Source organism: Tribolium castaneum, chromosome 1, assembly GCF_031307605.1.
Source record: "Tribolium castaneum strain GA2 chromosome 1, icTriCast1.1, whole genome shotgun sequence".
NCBI classification, from domain to species: domain Eukaryota; kingdom Metazoa; phylum Arthropoda; class Insecta; order Coleoptera; family Tenebrionidae; genus Tribolium; species Tribolium castaneum.
Window position 1 is genome coordinate 24,526,110 of NC_087394.1, and position 22,028 is coordinate 24,548,137.

General features: G+C 38.4%; 1 protein-coding gene and 1 non-coding gene across 9 annotated transcripts in view; one reads left to right on the forward strand and one right to left on the reverse strand.

The window, feature by feature from the left end:
* Nucleotides 1-22,028, forward strand: part of zfh2 (Zn finger homeodomain 2) — an 84,892-nt gene that overhangs the window by 33,185 nt on the left and 29,679 nt on the right. For 5 of the 8 annotated variants that reach the window (XM_064357363.1, XM_064357351.1, XM_064357353.1 and 2 more), the window contains one exon: nt 19,201-21,535. In XM_064357363.1, coding sequence (XP_064213433.1) covers nt 19,234-21,535 — 2,302 coding nt within the window. In that variant the 5' untranslated portion in view covers nt 19,201-19,233. Of the gene's footprint in view, nt 1-7,520; nt 7,814-19,200; nt 21,536-22,028 lie in introns of those variants that run through there. The other 3 variants (XM_008193186.3, XM_008193188.3, XM_008193189.3) reach the window with 1 other exon arrangement.
* Nucleotides 19,424-19,500, reverse strand: Mir6011 (microRNA mir-6011). The gene has a single exon (NR_129348.1). It is a non-coding gene; the product is annotated as a microRNA mir-6011 (primary transcript).

Consider the following 22,028-nt stretch of genomic DNA (forward strand, 5'->3'; position numbering starts at 1 on the left):
TTTATTTTTTTACTAAAAAAAATTCATAACTCGAAAACTAAAAATTTTAGAGTCATATGTTTGTTCCAGCGATTTCTACGGTTCATCTTACGTACTACTTAGTTTTTTTTAACATTTAAATTTTGAAATTTTTTGCCTAAGATAATATTGTGGATTTTATAGTAGCACAGTAATACCTCGTTAACCAAGGTAATTCGGACTATCAAAAAATTCGGTTTACTGAGTATACTTGCAGTATCTGGGACTTTTGTGCATTTTAAAGTTTTATTTACGTAATACGTTTAAACAAGTAATAACAATAGTAACAATAGTAAGTTTTAATAAGTACATAAGTATAAAAAATACTAAATTAATATAGAAAAATTATAACTCCCTTGAAATAATTACAATATATATTAATCAATTACAGGGACAGAATAAATAAAAGATAGTGTTTTAATCGACTAGTTTCGTTTCGTATTGAACATCATCAGGATCGCTACACAAAAAAGAGAGGACAATTAAAAAACTTTTACTCCAAACTTTCTGTTTTATGTAGCAATCCTGATGATGTTCAAAAAGAAACGAAACTAGTTGAATGAAACATTTTGTTTTATTTATCCTGTTCCTCTAATTGGACTAAGCTCCTTATAATGAAGTACGAGTACTTATCCTTTATGAAAATAATTTGTAATTTTTGTGCTTAATTTTTCGTTGATTAAAAAGTTGCTAGATGATTTTCAACAGTAGCCATTCCTACTCTATATAAGTTACCTAAGACACTGCCGTTTAAACCACTCGATAATTTTTTCAATATTTATGATTTTTGGTAATATCAAGGTGGTGTGTTTCCTCTTTGAACTACGCATTTCTGAAGCAATTTTGAAAAAATTGAGAGTAGCAAAGAATACGAACGACTCAAACGAGTCACATCGAATTAGTAAATAATAATTATTTGGATTACCGAAGAAGTCGGTAAAATTAAAAAAATAATAAACTCGCAGTAGCTAAATTTTTTAGACTTTTCTATGGTTTTAGAACCGTCTAAACTTCTTAACAGTGCAAGACAAAGTCAATAAGTTCGATTTCAAAACCTTTGATTTTTTCGAATTTTGTGGAGGCTTTGGTTGATTTCCAGTACCTAGACCATTTATCGGTAAATAACTCCGGAACTAATAGACGTAACTCCATTACGTTTATTATCTTTGTAAAGCTCCTTTAATTACCATCTTAGAAAAAAGATCACTCATCCGGCTAAAATAAATTTGCTCAACGCCAAACGATATTATGTCAAAATACTTCCATTTTTTCGAATAGACGAGTTCTACGGATCGTTTTACGTTGTAGGAAATATGTGTTTTTTATAACATTTGATTTTTTGCCTAAAATTATAGTGTCTACCTATGTATATTTATTTCAAATCTCTTGTTATTACCCAATATGAGATATCACAGCAAATGAATCAAGAAATTAATTAATACTAATCAAAAATAAATTTTCAATTCCTGCTTTGCTTTTATTAATCGATATACTTTTAAATATACTTTAGAAATTCTGAAAAGTCTTCCCTTTTTTAATGGTATTTACAAACTAAATACACTACAATGACGCAAATGCGAATCGAATAGAAGAGTATTCTATAAAAATAAAAAAACATTGGTTGCTTAAAAGAGTTTTTTATTTTGTTGTCCTTGGTTGCGAAGTGGGTAATTATAAAATCGGTTGCATCTCCCTCGGCACTCAAATTGGATCATCCTCCCATAAGAATAATAATTTTACGACATCTTGTGGTGCGATTCCGCGTCTTTAAAAATCTAATTGCCTTTCCGTGAATGGTAATAGGATTTCTCGTCGTTCCGAGTCTGAAAGAGTAGTCGTAGAAAAAGCGTCCGATTGTCATAACACATATAAATAACGACGACTGAAAGAAAGTTTTCCACCAGTTTTAAGTACGAGCCGATAATAAGTCTGCGAGTTAAATACCAGTTATGGAAAAAGCGGAGCTCATAAGACCTACACCATCGCAATATTTCATACAGTATCTCTCGACAATGGCGAATAACAAAATAGCAGACCGACGAAAAAAGCAGTTTTTCGCAGCGCACTGTCATGGATGGCTAAGCAGAGACCCATCCACTTGATGTATTATTTATCAATTACATCATAATAAAGCAACGAAAGACAAACAAAATGGTGCTATTGTCTTTTCACCAGCGACGAATTGTGAACGATTTTTTCATCGCTTTAATTGCGAGTTTGTTTAAAATCCACCCCCGAGTCTCCGATGAAATTAAACGTTGGCTCGTAAATTTTTGTACTCTGACAGGTGAAATTTATGACAGTTGTGAAAAAACTGGCAGTTTTCATCATAAAAGTTGCGCGAAATTTTTACACAGAGGGTTGAATCGTACCTTCGCAATTAGGTCGTGATAAGACGGTTTGAATTGAGATAAGCCGACCTTGTGTTGTTGTCAATGGCACTACAAGGACAGGATAAAACGTGCAAAGCTTGTCAGCAATTAAAAGCTCAAAGCTCTCCCATTTTCTACCTGCTTTTGTGCAAAAGTTAAACTTGCGATAAAACAATTCGGATGATCCACTTGACGATTTCGTAAAATATGAGAGTGTCGTACAAAACTATAAAAATGCGAAGCTCCTCTCCACTTTCAATATTGCATCTTTTATCGATCGAGCTTCGCCCTCAAAGTCTTCATTTCACTTAGTTGTAATTAGCGCGGGGGAAGCACCGAGAGTCGGCTCATTACCGAATTAATGGAGACATTGTTTGAGGCGAGCTTTACATGCAAATTAAGCTCTTAACATGCAAACTGGGAAATTACCAGCATCCTCGATCCAGACACGCCCTAAATGAGGAGCTTTGCACCCTCTCGCGCAATTGGTCGAATTACAAAGCTCGAATTAAGCTCGCTCTCAAGGTCATCCAGGGACAAAACGCCAGAAAACTGTCACCTAAGACTCGCTAAGTAGAATTCAAAATCAATAAGTATTCCATTTCTTGTCTGTAAGTGTGTAGTTCGGTGCGATTCGGAAGTATTCGGTGATAGATTTTTTACATAGCCGCCGCCTTGATTTGCATACAGGCGCTTTGTCGACGAGATGAATTCAAAGAATGATCTCGTGGCCTCGTTCCTTGAACAATTTTAACCCTCGTTTCATATGCGGAAAGCTCGAAAGCTTTGGGTAATTAGAATTTTTTCCGAGGAAAAGCTCAACCGGTCGATGAACTGACACTTCCGGATACACACCGGAAGAAGTATTGCATATGTCGCTATTCTTTTCCTTGCGCTAAAACAGGGGTGATTTCTGCACGATCGATTCGAAAAGGATTTGACTTTTCCCCGTCACAGGGAAGAATTCAAATTCATGTGATGTCAGGAATAAATCATCAAGTGGAGGACTAGTTGCACTCGCATTATTTTATGTTAATCAGTTGGCACCATTTCTGATGCTAATTTATGGATTTTAGGCAAATTTGGCAGCACTGAACGCGATTTATGCCGCCTGCGATTAAACAGATAAGGGATTTTGCTTTGTTCTTTTGCGATGGAATCTCGTACACATTGTGTTCAGAAGTACATTTTTATTTCTAGAGTTTGATTTTTTTACCTCAAACGAATTAAAATATGAAATAAATCCACTATTCTCTATACAATTCGTTATTATGACGTAGCTTTCGGCTGCGATAGGCATTATATTCTCGCGGAAGCTGCACAAGAGAAATGAGGGAAGATATCTCAAGTCTTAAACATCCGAAATTTAAATCAATAAAAAATGTCAAAATGGCGTGGCTTATTAAGTTTTTTGGTGTTTTTTAACGTGGTCAAGTGGTGGTTTTATGTTAATCAAATAGAGGTAATAAGTCTGCTCAAATCGTTCGGTGTTGGGCAAACAATCACTTAATGAAGGAAGCGGTCCCTTTCCATCTTATACGGCGGAACAAATGGCCGTATTTGTTAAGACCACGGGTAATTACCTCCTCATTACCATAAATAAATAAATCTGTAATGAACACCTTGGGTGTGTAAAGATGGCACGGTCCGTCGCCGTTTCGAATCAGATATTTCCCTTGCCGGCACAAAAGTAAAAACGTTCCTCTCCCAAGCAACAATTCTAATTGGATTACGGACCTAATGCCGGTGTTTTGTCATAATTTCACAGCGTGTTTACAGTTCTTTGTTTAATTAATTAATACTTGTTCCGGCAATTACACCGGTAATTTACATTCGTTAGTTGTTTTCGCCGCCTCCTCTCTCCACCTCGTTCATTTTTAAAACGACCACACGACGAGCTAGCTGTAGGGAAAAATAATCACACCGAGACAGACTTTACTTATTCACGACAACAATTAGAATAATTAATTTTTCCTCGTGCCTATCGATTCGAGGCGCCTTGATTATGGTTAAATAGAAATCAGACTTGACACAGGCACACACTCGCGGCATTAATCAATGTTATACACACACACACACGCAAATTACGCTCGTCGTTTTATGATTTTTAATCTATAATAAATTACAGGAACACAATTGATCGTTAGGAAAGCAATTATTTACGTAAGGACGGTTTTAGAACGATCGCCTCCGTGTGTGTGATAGGGAACAATAGTGGAGAGGTGAAGGGAACGTGCGTCGCGACGCCCTCCTTACTTCCACACTTGGAAACTACCTCTACTACTACACACTAGATGTCCAGCAGGAAAAAATAGCAGCGTCTCGAGTAGTTCGGAGCGTCGACGTCGTGCGGCGTCACTTTCTTACAGGGCAGGGTTTTTTCGAAAGGGAGCACGTGTGACGGTACGACACGTGACAGGATTAATAAAACGAAACAAAATTTTTAAAAAATGATAAAGTGGTCAGGAGCCCCAGTCTGTGCGAACAATAGGCCCGCAGTCTTTAAAGTTTAATCGACCACTGATTAGCATAAACAAAGTCATCTCGGAGTTGGTGATTTTTTTTTCTGGGGGACATTTGCTCGAACACAGTGTAAAGTTGGCGCGACAAACGAGGCGACATTGAGGCCTGGAACACGGCTCGGCAGCATGGTGGAATTCAAAGCGAGCAAGTTGTATATCTTTACGAGTGTATAGAAAATGTAAAGAATTCTGTATTCCGTAAATAATAGCATTGTGGACTCGTGTACTGCCGGAGTGGCAATAACTAACAGCACAGATACCTGATGGTAAAATATTTATATGGCTATAGATGAGTTACATACTCGAGATTCGTTCGATATGGCGGCATGAATAAGGCAAATACCGGTGTTTCTGTACGAGGGACTCGTTTATATTATAACGTGAACGTAATTAAAGGGGTTAATAATTATTTAATTGAAGGGTTTTAAGACTTGAAGCCTCATTTGCTGGGTTTTCATGTATAAAAACCGCTAGGTAATTTTGCACATGATTATTAACAATATGAATCAACCAACTATACAATCCCCAAGATTGCGAAAATGTTTTACTAAAACAAAACATGAATAAAATTAGTTAACAATGAAAAACGCAGGTGAAATTAAATTATCTACATTGTAAAACTTTCTCTAGTTTTTATTATTGTTTTATTTAATTATTTTCATATAAATTGCTATTTGATTGAAGTTTTGAGTTTACAAATAATTGTAGGCATCGGAGTGAACTCGAGCACGTCCTCATTAAGTGGCAAATTTTGTGGAAATAATTGTAAAACTGAAAAAACATTTTGCATAAAATGAACGCATTTTTGTTATTTATTAAACAATAAATCGATACAATTTTGGATTTGGATTCATTGGGCTTGAAACTTTACGTTTAAAACTTTTAACTCAATTATACATGAGTATCAACTTCAAGTTGCACAACAATTACACAATTCCTTGAAATTGTAAAAGTTTTCATTTTAATCTTGTGTTTGTAAGGGAAAATCATGTGGTCTTGTTTCTATTTAATGTGGTTGTACGCGAATTCAGTTTAATATTAATATTTTTAGTTCTATTTTAGATAATGTCATGTTATACTTTTATTAATAATTTATGAAATTTAACATTTGTGAGAGATTTTTAAAAGCATTAACAGTTTTAAACAAATTGTATTATCGGTGAATTAAAAGGGTTGAACTATCGATATGGTGATAGAGAATGTTAATAAGTAGAATAGAATACATCAACAATTTGCAACGCAGCTGTGTATATTGAACTTATACTCTGTTTCAAACTTTCAAACCCGTAGCATAAACTTGTATTTTTAGATTTTTTAAGACTTTCGGCACTATACTAAAACTGACTCGGACCAACCTATGCAGTTGTAAAAAAAATATAAAGTAAAATGCCACTGTGCAGTAGGTACTCGTGGCTAGATTTCATCGTCTTTACCTTCTTTTCTCTAAAAAATTAGTTTTTATCTTTAAAGAAGTGGTATTTGTAATTTTTGACAATGTTAATTATTAACAAAATCGAAATCATAGTGTATTGTATAACATATTTTTTTTACAGAAAGTCTAAACTAGTGAGATATGAGTTCATATTTGAACAAAAAGAAGCAAACGCATGGTTGCCATTTATCCGAAAGATTTTAAGTGGAATTTCAAACGCTTGTTATAAAAATTATGTTGCTGATTTTATCTCTTTAGAAAATTTTAACGTTTGATCACAGTTTTCCAAGTTTAATTTATTATTTTTAAGCCTTTTTCTTGTTTTTGATATTCATATACATTTGCATACAAAATGACCGTCCCTAGTTATTAAAAAAATTAATTATTTTTGAAAGGCTATATGGAAGGTTGTACAACAATTTTGAGAGTTAGTTCCATGATTCTAGAAACTATCGAGTCCTTTTGAATCACCCTGTACTGGATACTATTAGGTACTTTATTTTATTTTCTGTGTAATAGAATCTAAAAAATGTTCAGAAAGTCAAATGATTACATTTAAAAAAATTGAAGAGAAACCGAGCGAAGATCCAACATTTGAATAAGCAAGAGATAAAGTGTGACCTAAGAGAGTTGCATAAAACATTTTCCTGCTTTCGCAAATCTTGTTTATATTTTATACCAAATAAGTAAATGCTGAGTGTGAATTGATTTCATTGTCTTTTATGGCACAGTTACAATGATACAAATTAAATTAAAAAGTGAAAAATGTGTGAGAAGGCATTCCTGCCGTATAAATCCGTAGATATCCATCGCCTAATTTTATGCGTTATTTTATTGAGCAATATTTTCATTTTTAATAGTTGTAGCCCCCAACGTCCATCGTAAAGAAGCTTTTATTGTGCTAGTTATGAATAAAAATGTATCCACCTGTGCACCTCCACACCTCCACCCCCCACCCCGCCCGATTAACACCCGAAAAAAAGCTCTCCTCTCGGCCGATCCGACTCGAATCACTCCTGCTGCAAAAAATGAAATTGTTTCAAAAGCAAAATCAACTCGAAACTTATTTCGCGATCGTTCAACCGCGCGCCATCCCCACTCCGATCCCCACTCATTCAGGTGTCTCGGGGTGGGGGTGTTATCCCCTCTAAGGCCCGCCCCTCATTGGCTGTCAACATTATGCACAAAACAGTTGAAGCTCAAACCCCGAGCGGTCATGTTGTCCGCGTGGCCCGATCGCACGTTACACAATTATTATCATTATTATTATTATTTATGAACACCAATTGTTTTACTACTACGACGACGACGACGTTCAGTTGTTTGTGTTCACCTGATGGATTTTCATGTTGTGTTATTGCTGCTGTGAGGTTGACTCGTTCGGTTCAAGTGTCTGTGAGTCTGTGATTTTTTCCTGCTTTTGTAGTGACTCAGGTGTTGAGGATATTATCATACAGGAATGCTTACAGGTACGGATGTTCAAATCACGTGACACGGAAACAAGTGACGATCAACCCTCCCGGCAAAACGCAACGCGCGCGAGACAAGACAAACGCACTGAAAATCCTGAAACAATTTTCATAAAACGCCTTCAAGCCTGAAAATCGGGACATTTTCCTGAATTCGGTTGCAGGAATTGTGTTGGAGCACCTGCCGGCGTCCGTCGCACGCGTTCCTGCTGAAAGTTTCAGTGTGTCGTTTTCCTGCTGAAAAAGCTCGACCTTGACCGTTTCGAGTGTTTTTGTTTGGTCGTACGCAACCCTTGTGCAACCCTTATTGTTTCAGTTGGGGTCGTTCCGGGGGTGCTTCATTCATTAAGCGGTGATTCACTGAAAGTAGCCGGAGAGAGCAATGCTCCGTCAGACGCGTAACACACACAAACGTACAAATTTTTCAGGCGTGAAAATTCGATCCAAGTTTTCAGGAATGTCGCTTTAATTGGATGCCACCTCGTTGTAGATATGCTTATTTCCGGCCGCCTGAAAGGCTGAAATTAATTCAGCGTCTCGTATACACGTGTTCGGGGAGATAAATTTTCAGCTTGAATATGTGATGCTTCGAAAAACGGCGATACCGAATTTTATAATTATCGCGTATCGGAATCTCGAAGAACTGGTTGCGGTGCTATGCGGCTTGACGCACCATTTGTTCCAGCGAGAACTTGCAGCGCTTCTTCACACTTACGGAATTTTAGGACGACGGGGCTTTATTTATCAAATTCAATATCGGAATCATGAAAAATTCGCGCGGAAATCGCGACATTACACTCGTTTGAAATTCTAATGCCGCGCAATGATTTTATAAATAATTAATCCACAACGTCGCGACTTGATTTATCTGATAAATAAATAGCGCAAAAACTTAAACGACTCAAATCACTTTATTCAAATCGAGCCAGAGTCACACTTTTCAAATTTCAGATAAATATCGAAACGAGTTTTTTCGATCGAAATGAACTAACGGAATGCCAATCTGCATAAATCTACAAAAACGTAATTTGTTCCGAGTGTCCTAAAGTAATTGATTGCAACGCTTTATAATTGGAACGAGCTGGACGATATTTCGACAAATTAGATTAGAAAAGATTGATACAGGTGTCCCGTAAATTTGTAACCGGATAAGACGATTATTTATCGTCAATTATTCACACCCGAAATATCGTAAATTGTAATCAAATACTTATAAATTTTGTGCCGGGTCAGAGAGCAACTTTTCATTTTTCGTATTGTGCGAAATCGAGGTTAACATTTTTATTCTTGTTTGTAGGTTAAAAAGCATTTTTTACCACATATTTCAGCGTCGTGGAATTTAAAAAGCGCACGAAATCTCTGGAATTCAAACAGATCGCAATTATATAATCTTAATACCGCCGTGCTTAGAGATGGAAATAATAAAACCGAATGAAATGACAATTTTGTGTCCCGCCCAACGTTGACTTTTACACTTTCTGGTAATTTTCTTAAACAAACTTCCTGCCGGGACGGTTAATGTCTCATTTTGACCGTAATTGCAAACGCAGTAAAACATTTTTAGTACCTACCAGCAAACAAAATATTTATTCGATGGGTTTGTTTAGATAAATATTGATCGAGGATTATACTTATTCCATGGGGATAGATTAGAATTGCGCATACAAAAATATGAAAATGCTGTTTTGAAAGGGTAGAAATTGCGACACCGTATGAAAAATTTTAAATCGTCATTAATATTTTATCCCGCTATAAATTAACCAGTCTGAAATTTTACTTGCTAAATGTTGTATTGCACAAGTAAACAAATTATACTCGAGCCGCTTGTAATGAATTTTCTCGATTTTTTATCACCCGATTTCATATACACAGTGTGCGTGTAAAAACGATTTCCTTCTCGTGCGCGTTATTTAATCACACCACAACCTACATAACCGTTGCGCCAACTTCCAAAGAAACATACGAACATTTCCCAACACCGTGTAACTCTTAAAAACGGAATATATTAACTATTATTTGTAATAATTGCATTCCGAGCGAGTAAACAAAGAGATTGAATTTTTTCAGGCGCGAACTATTTACACTTTTTCGCCTTGCGCGACGCTGAAAACTTTCAGTTTATAAATGGGTGTGGAATTCTAATAATAAAGATGACACGTCGAATTTCGAATTTTTATTGGTTCTATTGTTAAGTTCGGAGTTATTAAAGCGAAACAGTTAACGATTTAGAGGCTTCGTGTAATAATTTTTAATTCTGATTGTGCGAGACGGGCCGGGACCACCTCTGAAATATAAGTGAAATAATTCGCGTTAAAAAATCGATAGGCGGCTTATTTACGACACGATTTATAAATGTCCACACTACAGTTATTTTAACTTTCACGAGTGAAAAACCGTTGACCCGTAACCGAATCCACCCATTTTCTGGAAGTCCGTCCGCGGGGATAAATCGTATTGTCATCGACATTGTAAATAATTTCATGTTTCGGGGCGACTTGGCCGATTTATCGCGCCTCATTAATATTACCTACCGTTATAAATCACGTGGCCGTGCAGGAATGGGCGGTTTTCGGCACGGTTTAGCCCAGAAATGGACGTATTCACACCTTGTGTCGAAATAGTTTAATTCAGACAAATTATGATGGTTTTTCACCGGGCCCTAGAAAATGTTTATGGTAATTCAAACAAACTGCCAGCTAGTTGTAAATATGTTAATTTGTCACTTTAAACTATTGTTTTTCTGGTTCAGAGATCACTTAATCGAAACGTTTCAAAATCCACGTGTCAAAAATTACGAAAGTTTTCTTTATTATTATTTTTATATGTAAAGTTTTTAATTTGCAAAACATGATTTGGTCATTTATAATTGCCAGGTCGTAAATTGACAGTTGAACATATTTTCAGTGACATGATAACGGTTTAAGGTGTAAATTAAGTTTCACTGAAAAACTGGATACTGTTGGTTAATCCGACCACCCAACCTGAAAACTCAAATTTCAATGCTTTTTTCGCCAGTTTTGTTTACACAGTATTTAGTGAAGACGGTTTCAATCATCCCACACTCGTATTTGTACGAATTAACTCACCGTTGCGTAATGCTATTGTCGGAAAATATTTCGTAATGTTTAGAAATAAATAAACAAATCACCGAGCCGGTAAGTAATTTTAATTGCTAGAAAATGATTTTGTCAAATAGAAAAGTGTCGAGTGTAGCACTTTTATCACTTTCAGATACTCGAAAATTGAAGAAAAATATAGAGAATATAAAATAAAATGTTATTTTTATTATCTACTAAAAATATAAAATTTTACTGTCTAACACTTAAAGAATCTGGAGTGGAAGTAAAGTTGTTCAAGTTGCAACAAAAAATCAATTTTTACGTTAATCCATCGGATTTTCGCCAAACGTTTCATGACTGCCCGCAACCACACTTTGCATATTTGCATATTTAATGCACACTTCACGCACCTTTTAACGTTTGAGAAAATTTCAGAAATCAATCAAATCAGAAAATTTAAAATTGCAAAAATTAAAAGTAACCAAGAAAATAAAGTTACATAAAAATTCAGCAATTTCTTTTTCACTACTACGAATTTTATGAGCATTTCATGGCTTTAAGTGGAAATATTTTCGCTAATAACACGTATCTACTCTTTGGATATTTACATACCTAATACATGCTTTACTCCTTACACCTGTAATTTTAAAACATTTGTCTGTTCTACAGTTCACTTTTCTGCTGAAGTGTTAAAAATGTTTCTTTAACGCCAATTTTTACAAATGAATATTTTTTTATAAGCAACCATTTACCGGATGTAAGGTCTTATGTACAGTGGGGTCCGGTTATAACGAACTTTCAGATGTAACGTACTATGTTTTAAGCGCCGAAAATCTTTCCATAAACTCATTGTATTTTTTACCGGTTATAGCGAACCCGCTAACAACGAACTAGATTTGATGCTGTTTTTCGTTATAACGAACTTTTCACCGAATTTGGAGAAATATGTCGGAGCTGATAATAACAAAGCAGCAAGAAAAATGTTAACTGATGGACACATTATTGAATTGCTAACTAAAAACATGACTAATAGACGGTGATTTAAAGAAATGAAATTCAGTCGTATCTCCCAAAAAAATCGATGCAAAATTTTTATATTTTTATAATTCTTTGTTTTTTTGTTTTTTTGCCAATTTTAACTCATTTTAATGGATTTTGAAGAACTAAGCTAAGTTTAAAGTTTTTGTTCGTGCTTAACATATTCGCCTTTTAAAGCTCTTTATTTCTCAGAAACAAGTTGAGTTATTTTTGACAATTTTTACTTTTGAGTTCTACTATCAGCTCTTGATAATATGTGCAGGACTATACTTATTATAATTCACACAGTATACATATTGCTTTTTTTGTAAAGGATTCATGTTTTTTTGCAACAAATGTTTATTTCGTCTTATTTTATATGTCATAACCGGACACTGTATTTTGAAAATTTAATAAAATTGCTGAAAAGCTACACATAATTTTTATTTTAAATTCTCTAAAAGAGTTAAAGACATTGGAAAATGCTATGAAAATTGTATTTTTTTTACTTAAATGTTTAAAAGTTGAAGCACCAACATTTTCCGTTTAAAAAATCTCGAAATCGCTTAATTCTGTCCGAAATCGCCCAAAACCCTAATAATTTTTGACATCCTGTTTCTCGATGGTTATCGCATGTCCAAAGGTGTCCGGCGTAATGTCCGAACCACGCGCCTTGGGCCCCAATCGCCATAAATTTCGAATATATCAGGTCCGGCTCTCTTCCATCCTGCGTGTTTGCGTGCCGTCGAGTAATTACGGCCGTAATCATTCCGAATTGTCATTACTCGTATTAAAACGTAGCCGATGCATCCGTTGCGACCCTTTTTTCCCTCGATATATTTAACGGCTCGACGCAACTTTGCAATTGCTTAATTACTACAATCAGGGGATTTGTTTGTTAGCCATCGCTTCAATTAACCGCCAAATTGATCCGTTACAGATAGTATACACAGTGTTTGAACGAAGAAAACAGTGGGAGAGATTGATCGCGTTCCTCGAACCAAAGGTCAAGTGTGGGCTTTGATGGAATAGTTTGCTGGATTTTTATCTTATATTTGCTTTAAAAGTGTCATGTATTGTTGAAAAAATGTGTACTGATTAGCACCGATTTTATGTCGCGCTGCGAGTCGGTAAATTTATGGTTTTGTCGATAAATGTCTGATTTTTGATGTTTAATGGCTTGACGAGGTGTCGGACTTATTTTTATTGCACAAATTTATAATGTCAGAATGCGCTGACGTCAGCATAACGGTCCCAAAGTGGTTCATACATTTCAGAAAATTTGTCAATGAATTAGATTTGGAACAAAGCATGCCATAAATATCTCAATCTTAAAAACTGATGAATATTCGATCAATCTCCCCACGGTGATTGGCAATTCTTCTATTGCACAGTCCAGCAAATTAGTTTTTGGTGGAGATAATCGTCATTAAAACCTCACCGCTTGCCTAATTACAAAACTTCACTTAGACTAATGCCCCGAAATGAAGGAATATCGTGCCCGATCAGATAAGAGCCGGGCCCGAATTATCCGCGCTCGGCTTATGGACAAGACAAAACATTGATTTCATTTGCACTCACAAAACAAACCAATCTCGAAAACGATCTTGATGTTATCGTATGTGTGTATGTGGAAGGTTGCACTCCGGTGTGAAACGACACGAGGTAGGAGCACGAACTCGAGTTTATCACCGACTGATCGCCAGCCGAAGGGTTAACACACGAAGAAATTAACACGCGGTGAAGAAAATCAAATCTGACGTAACGGAGCGGCCCCCAAGGCACCGGCCGTGGCCCGGTATTGTCCGAATCCTTATCACAACCGTTACGATTCTCGAATTTGTGAAAGTGGGGGTCGCCATCAAGTGTCCGAATTTTCTCTTGCGTTTGCTGTAACTTCTTCCGTCACGACGTCTTCATAATGAAATTCGGCGGTTCTTCCTCGTCCGCCTCTTGGAGATTATCTCGTCGGCGAAATCTCCAATGCCGGAGGAACGAACACCTGCTTGATGCACGCCAAATCGGCGTTAATAAATCAGCACCGCCAGAGCAAACAGAATCACAGTTTTATACAACAAGAAGAAAGAGGGAGTGTAAAAAGGCGAAGCATCAGGTAGAGGAATTCGTGCGGGGGCCAGCCGGACAATTTTGACGGCCACTGAGCCGTGCTAAGGTCGACAGAATTCGAGACGAGACGTAGCCAAAACACGACCAGGGACGGACTGAGACCACAACACAAGCAAACGCCGAAATAAATTGACCAAACGAAACGGGATGCATTTTTTCTTACGGAATTTCAAAACAGTCAACAATCATCTGAACCTACATACAAAAAAACCCAAATTTTGTAGTCTTAAAAATGATATGTATCACACTTGTCTCAACCTAGATTTTCTGGGTTAATATTCTTGTTATTGTTGAAACGAAAACATTATTTTCGCGGCTACAAATCCGCATTAAATTATCATCAAAATTGTTTCTATTGGAGAAACAAAATAAAAGTTGGATGAGCTTTTTTCATGCCTACAGTATATACTCCATACGAATTCGATTATAAATTTTGAAAAATTGATTAGTCTTTTGAGACTTTTGCATACATTATGCGCAGGATTCGTAAAGTTGTGTGAAACACCCTGTATACATACTTTTTGTATTTCCACACTTGGAATAGAACCTATTTAAATTAAATTTTTGAATAAATAGTGCCCACTGCTCAGGCTTAAATTTTCAAAAATTTTTGGCCAGTATATAAGGACGAGGAACATATTTCTACTTTCAGATGTTTTTTCGATGTTGAAGCTTGATTGTTTAATACAGAAATAGAAATAGTTGAATCTTTGAAAGTGGAATACATTTTTCGAAATGGGCCCCTCTTTTTACGACCGTGTGCGCCGGCCTAACGTGGCGTTGCGTCGTAATTTTAACGCGAACAGTCGTAAAGCGAGTGCACACTCGATTTGCAGTAATTAACGATTTAGTTGTTTACACTCGGCTCCTGTTCCCGGCGACTACCAACCATTTCGCAAATGGTACTGCATTATGTCATTATTTCACATTCTTGTTAATTACCTCGACTCTCTAACAGGTGTTAACCAGCCGATGATGCACTCGAGAGTCGTTGACTTTTCGGCGATTTTTCCTCGTGTGATTAATCGGCCCGGCTTACCCTACTTTTTCTTCGTCGTACTGACTCACGTTCGTTGGAATTTTACCTTTAATTAAAATCAAGAATAACAAAAGGTAATTCGGCGAAGAGAAATCGATGGGCGAATTTTTGAATGGGGGTGCAGGTGGGCCAATGGTGCAACAGCTGCCCATCGCAATGGGCTTCCAATGCGATTGGTCGAGAGGGACGATTTGTTTAATTTAATTTTTCATTGCCAAGTTATTGGTATTTTATTTAATTTATTGAGATGGCTTGTGGCAGCTGAGAGGATTAAAGGAGTAAATGATACTTGTTTAATAAATTTTACAACCAATATCTTTTAGTAAAAAAATTAAATTAAAGGTGTGCTAAATCGACAATAGAATTGCTTGAAATTTTTTAATTAAAACGCCCCCCGCCGCGCCGCTCTATTCATTTAGCAATTAAAAATGTAAAAATAATCGGTTGTCTTCTCGCATCGATTATTCGAAAACGTCAAAAAGCGGGGTTGTAATTACGTTGATAAGATTGTGAATGGCTGTCAATGTGTGTGTTGTCCCCGAAGAAACTTTTTCATCAATATGAAACAAGTTAAAATAATACATTAGTTACAAGTCGGATGTCACATGTAATTTGTGCCATGTTACACTGGTCGATTTTCCATAATTTATTTATAAAGCGTTCTGTGTTTTTTCGTGACAATTTCGATTTAAATAATTATCGTCGGCGGAACGGCGGATGCGGCCCAAGAATAGGGATCAATTAATTTAACGACGCATTTAAACCATTAAAATTAATTAAAATAACAACGATATAATTTTGATAATTCGTCATGTCATGAAACTAATTTCAATTTGCATTGTTACATCATTTTCGTACTTAGTCGATGTGAAATGGTTTGAGAATTGTCTCTAATTTCGTCTAATTTTAGAGATTTCTTCCCGAAAAGCTAGCACGCGAACGAGACAACTTTCGAATGCAACGCTTCAGTGGCCAATTTTAGCAGGGGCGGACTCAAGGTCGAGATCAGGGCTAGGTTTACACAATTTTGCCAAGCCACGTAATTGCCGAATTTGATGAACCACGAAATATTGAGAATTTAATCGATTTTGCTAATTTTACGTCTGAATTAACCCACAAATAGCCGCCGAATTCGTTCCCACCAAGTTTTCAAATTAAATAAATAGTTTTTTAATTTTGGTTAAATAACACAGAAAGCAGGAAAGCAATCTAAATTACTTACACGCACTATTTTAATACCAGAAAATGGTTACAATAACGTCACTCGACCAAGATTACGTTACAGTAGAACACAATTCGAAATGATTAAGGTTTCACCGCAAAAACACAAAACCATAACAAATCGTCAATTAGAAAAAGCGAATTCTAGAACACAAACAATCCCTAACTTGATTAAGAATTTTTCTCGTTTCTGACCATCGGATTGCGGGCCACCTGGCCGAGCCCCTGCCCACCGTTTACAACCCCATTCAGCGCGTCCGTCCATTCATCCAATTATTGGCCTTATGCAATAATAAGACGTTTTTTAAAAGGGCGAGTTGGCGTGTTCGCAGCGAAAATTTGAGTTTATGAGAAAAACATATTAAAGTGAAGTCTCCAGTCGGCCAGCGCAATACGAGCCGGGAGAGATGGAGGAAACGAGGAGGACTTGGATTGGGGAGCTACTCCAAGACGTATATACATTGTAGCGGGTGCACATAAGTTATGCATGGGGCTCACATATGGGCTTCAAATGAAGTTAGATCCACCCTAGCAGCGCGCTTTCGTGTTTCATCATAATGCAGCCGGGGCGAGTTATAACGGATATTGTCTTACGGATCCTTCATTCTTTTATTTAGATGCTGATAAAAAATTCCGAAACGAGAACGAGTGGGCGGACGAAAGGGGATGCGGATTAAATTTAACTGAAATAGAAGATTTTCTATTAATAAATTTCAACGAATAAAATCAGACAAAATTCCAACTTGCAGCAGGTGATTGTGTTAGGCTTGGAAGAGTAACAAAATTTTGAGTTTGCTGCGTTTATTTTTCGCAATTACATTTTATTATCGCGCTTATGGCATCGCAATTAGAGTCGTCAAATTTATGTTTAATTAAAATGCCTGTTTAAGCGCTGAAAATCTCGCTAATTGGTCAGAACGCGCGTTAAGTGTTTGTCGAAACGTGTAAAATCCCGTGATTTTTCCCATGTGATTGCAGCATCTCTCATTCGATAATTAATTTCAACAAATACGCGCAATAAAACACGTCCTAATTGACAAGTTAATAACAATATCTGGCCCGAGCCTCGGGTGGTGAATTTTCTTCTCGATTCGAGCACCGTTTTACCTACACGTCGTCCATAATAGCCTTTCCAGCAAATAAATGACCGTAGTAAAAAAAATTTAATGGCCACAAATTGTCGATAGTTATCGGTCCGCATTGGCCCGGGGATTCGTCGACGTTAGTCCGTCGCGGATTAATTCCCGATTATTTGCGTGTGCAACAATATAATTTCGTTTTTAATATTCCGATCCCAATATTGTACGGAAAAGTTGCTCGTTGTGTACCAACAAGAGCAACAGCTTGAATATTTAACCACTAGATCGTTGATTGCGTTGCCCGAAGATATCAATTATATAGATCGTTATTCTCTCTCTCAACGAAAAACGGAATATTTAATGCTCTCTCACAAACAAAGGAATGCGAGAGGATTAGAACACCATCGATGGGTGCAAAAAGCCCAAAAACAACCACCAATTATTTACAAAATCGCGAAATTATGTGTAATTTTGATTAAGAGCTGACCGGCCTTGATGGGCCAATGCGGCCACAAGATAAGGCAACGTCGGGACGAATGCAACACTTGTAATTACTGATTCCCACACCACGGCTCTAATCACGCCAATAATTACGACTTTTTGTTCCTGCTAACCACATTTTTCCGAACATTTCTCACGAGTGAGCGCTTTACACGAACCACGCGGGAAATTTTCACTCTCTAATCGAAAACCACAACCTTTTACAAGTAGATGGACAAAATTTATACATGTTAAAAAGTTGCCGTCAAATACGCAGACAATATAAATGAATTGAATCAAAAGGCTTGTAATAACATGTGTACTTACATGAAACACTTCTATTTTGTGATGTTTTGTACCGACACCATGTTACGATGTATAATAAATAATATACAAGTCGTGTGTTAGCGAACCCATAGCTATTATTCTATGCGTATTTGTTGAACTTTTCTACCGTTTTTTATGTTTGTTTGTAGTATCTCGATAAATAAATCTTTTTGAACATGTTAATTAGAAAATATCCTTGACTCTATCTTGTGATACAACTAATCAACGCCTTTAATTAATTGGATATTTATTGCTTAATTAGGTAACACAAGAAAAAATCCGGAAAGTTTAAATCAGATCAATGTCAAAAAATAAGACGGAGTTGCAAACATAAATTTTATATCAGGATCACTGCTGTCCCAGAATTTGATAAATAAATTACAATTTTGAGAAACCACTTTGTTTTTATTCTTTCCTTATATTTATTAATTATTTACTCTGAAGTGTGCGACAGTTGAGCATTTTTGGAAATTGTTAAATAAAGTTTATAGCTGAATTTTATGATTCATGACACCCTGAAAGTCTTGCGTGCTTTTGAGCTTCGATTACCTAAACAGAACAATTTATTCGTAGACTGACATGAATATTTTACATCAATATTGAAATAACTTTAGTTTTAAACTTTTATAAAATTTATTTTTTCAGGCTTGAGTAGGTCATTATTAAAACTTTTAATATCACTTACTTTAATTACAAATTCTGTTTCAACTTTTAGTGTTTCGTTTTGTTATTTATTTTAAGTGCCTTTTATTGATCCAAGTTGGGTGCAATCAATGTTTAACGTTACTTTATTTCGTTATTTTTTATTCGTATATCTTTAGAAAGTTTATTTAAGAATATTTAATTCGCGATAACGTGATGCGATCCGCTCATTATTTAATTTCTCACGATCGGTTGTAAAACCGTCATGATAAGAAGAAAACGGAAAAAACCGCCATCTGATGAATTTAAAAATTAGTTTCCGCGTAGGTACGCGTGATAACTTTCATATTTCCAGCGTTGCATGAACGAAAATTGTATAATTTGTTGTTGTTACAGGGCGTCCGGGTGGCGAACATGTGATGCGCCGCGATGCCCACATTGTCCGCGGCGACTGAGCTGAGTCTCGGCGGCCGCACCTCGCGGCAGAATCACCATTCCGACTCCGCCGCCGCCGCGATGAGTCCCGAACAGGAGGCGAGTCCGCCGCCGGCAGCGCCCGGAGCATCGCCGCCGCCGCCGCCCCCAACCCGTCTGCCATCGCCCGCGATGTCCCACCAAGACACCTCGGACGTGGAGCAGTTCTCCGGCAAGATCGTCTACAACCCGGACGGTTCCGCTTACATCATCGAGGACTCGGAGAGCGACGGCGAAAGCCAACCCGTCGTCCCCGAGGTGGTGCCACCGCTTCAAGCCGTCTACGTCTCCCGTTTACTCCGGCAAGCTGCCCGCCCCACTGAACTGCCCGCCGTGCACAGCTACCGCGTGGTGGCGCTGCGCGACGCCCGCCCCCCACGGCCCGCCTCCGTGCCCGTCAAACCCATCCTCATGTGTTTCGTTTGCAAGCTGAGTTTTGGCTTTGCGAGGTCTTTTGCCAATCATGCCCAGGCTGAACATGGGGTGACGTTAAAAGAGAATGAAAGAGAAGTGTTGGCGGCGGACTGTTCGGCGATTTTGCAATGTGTGGGGGCGGAAAAAAGGCCAGTGGTGTCACTGTTGGAGCCTTTGGGTCCCAGTCAGGAGAACCACCAGCAGGCGTCGGTGACGACGGTGCATAATAGACAAGAAGGACCGTCGCCGCATTCGGAAACACCACCGTGCTCATCGTCGAGGAATACTCCAGGAAAATCGCCGTCGCCACCTTTTGCACCACCTCCGGCGTTTATGACGGGAACCACGATAGGTGTCTGTCCGGAGCATCTCCAAGGACGACCATCGGGAGTCGAGTGTGCCAGATGTGAAATGATTTTAGCATCGGGAAGACTGGGACCAGCAGGTTTAGCTAATGTCCACAGCAGGAATTCCTGCAAGACTCTCAAATGCCCGAAATGCAATTGGCATTACAAATACCAAGAGACTCTCGAGATACACATGAAGGAAAAACATCCCGAAGCTGAAACTAGTTGTATTTATTGCATAGCCGGCCAACCTCACCCTCGATTAGCTCGGGGAGAAACCTACACCTGTGGGTACAAACCGTACCGCTGCGAAGTCTGTAATTATTCAACGACGACCAAAGGCAACCTCAGCATCCACATGCAATCCGACAAACACCTCAACAACATGCAAGAACTCCAAAACGGGGGCGCCCCCAACACAGAATCGCGGCAATCATCCCCAAAAGCACCCCCTCTGCACCACTCTCCGGTCAGTTCCGGCCACAAACCCAAACCCAACTTCCGGTGCGACGTCTGCAACTACGAAACGAACGTAGCTCGCAACCTCCGCATCCACATGACTTCAGAAAAACACACCCACAACATGTTAGTCCTCCAACAGAACGTCAAACACATGCAAACCCTCTCCGCGTTGCACCACCAACACCCTCCTCAACAGCACATGGAGGGCCTCTACGGCATGTACCCCCTGGGGGACAAACCCGAGGCGGCCCTCGCCGACATGGCCTACAACCAAGCCCTCTTAATCCAAATGATGACCGGTGGCCAACTGCCGGGCCCCGATATGTCGGCCCACTCGGACCTGGGGCTCAACCCCGAGACCATGGAACCGCCCCCCGAGCCCGCCGACCCCGACCCGGACCGCACCTACCAATGCTGCGTGTGCAACGTCTTCTCCAGCGACAGCCTCGAGGAGCTGGGCCGGCACCTGGGGCAGGACCGGACCCGCCTCCGGGAGCAGGAGATCCTCGCCATGGTGGCCGGTCACTACGTGTGTAAATTATGCACGTACAAGACCAACCTGAAGGCCAACTTCCAGCTGCACTGCAAGACTGATAAACACCTCCAGCGGCTCCAGCATGTCAACCACGTGAAAGAGGGAGGACCGAGGAACGAGTGGAAGTTGAAGTACGCGTCGGCTCCGGGCGGCGTGCAAATCCGATGTAACGCGTGCGATTATTACACGAATTCGGCGCATAAGTTGCAGTTGCATGCGGCGGCGGGACGTCACGACGCCGGCGTTGCGCTGCTGAAGCACCTGGTGGAGCGGTGCGCGGCTTTGAGACAGGACCAACCGAGAGTGTTTCATTGTTCCTTGTGCGGGTTTTCGGCGGCGAATCGGCTGCCGCTATTGCAGCACGTGCGATCGTTGAAACATCTACACATGGAACAGCTACACCAGTTACAGAGACGAGCCGAAGGAAAAGAGAATTCGCCCGATATCGGAGAGGTGTTCCACGTCGTGCCAGGACCGATCGACCAGCAGAAAACGCCCGGTGAGTGTATGATAACGTTTTTCATTTGTAATTATCTCGACGGTTTTTAATTGAGCAAAACAATCGAAATTAATTATTATTACTTGTGCTTTATAATTTTTATTACGCTTGTGTTATTCATGCATTTATTGTAGCCATGAAATTGAAAAAATGAGCCAATAATGAAACACCAAAATTTCCCAATACGTACCAATTTGACTAAAAGTTATACAGTTTTTATGTTAATTTCTCGGAAAACAATCGATAAAATGTGATCAGTTTTGGTTGACCGATTTTACGCGGCAAGAAGTTTTGCTTGACATAACACTCAAATAATATAGCTTCTGATGTGACCAAATAACGAAAAATTCATGATTTGGTTGTAAAATTTTAAACGATTACGTTACGAAACTTCCAAATTTGAATGTCGTGTTGGTGTTGGAAATACGATAAATCTTGGTATTGTCTTTCTGGGCTGGACTGCCTATACATAAAGTATTTACATAACTGAAGC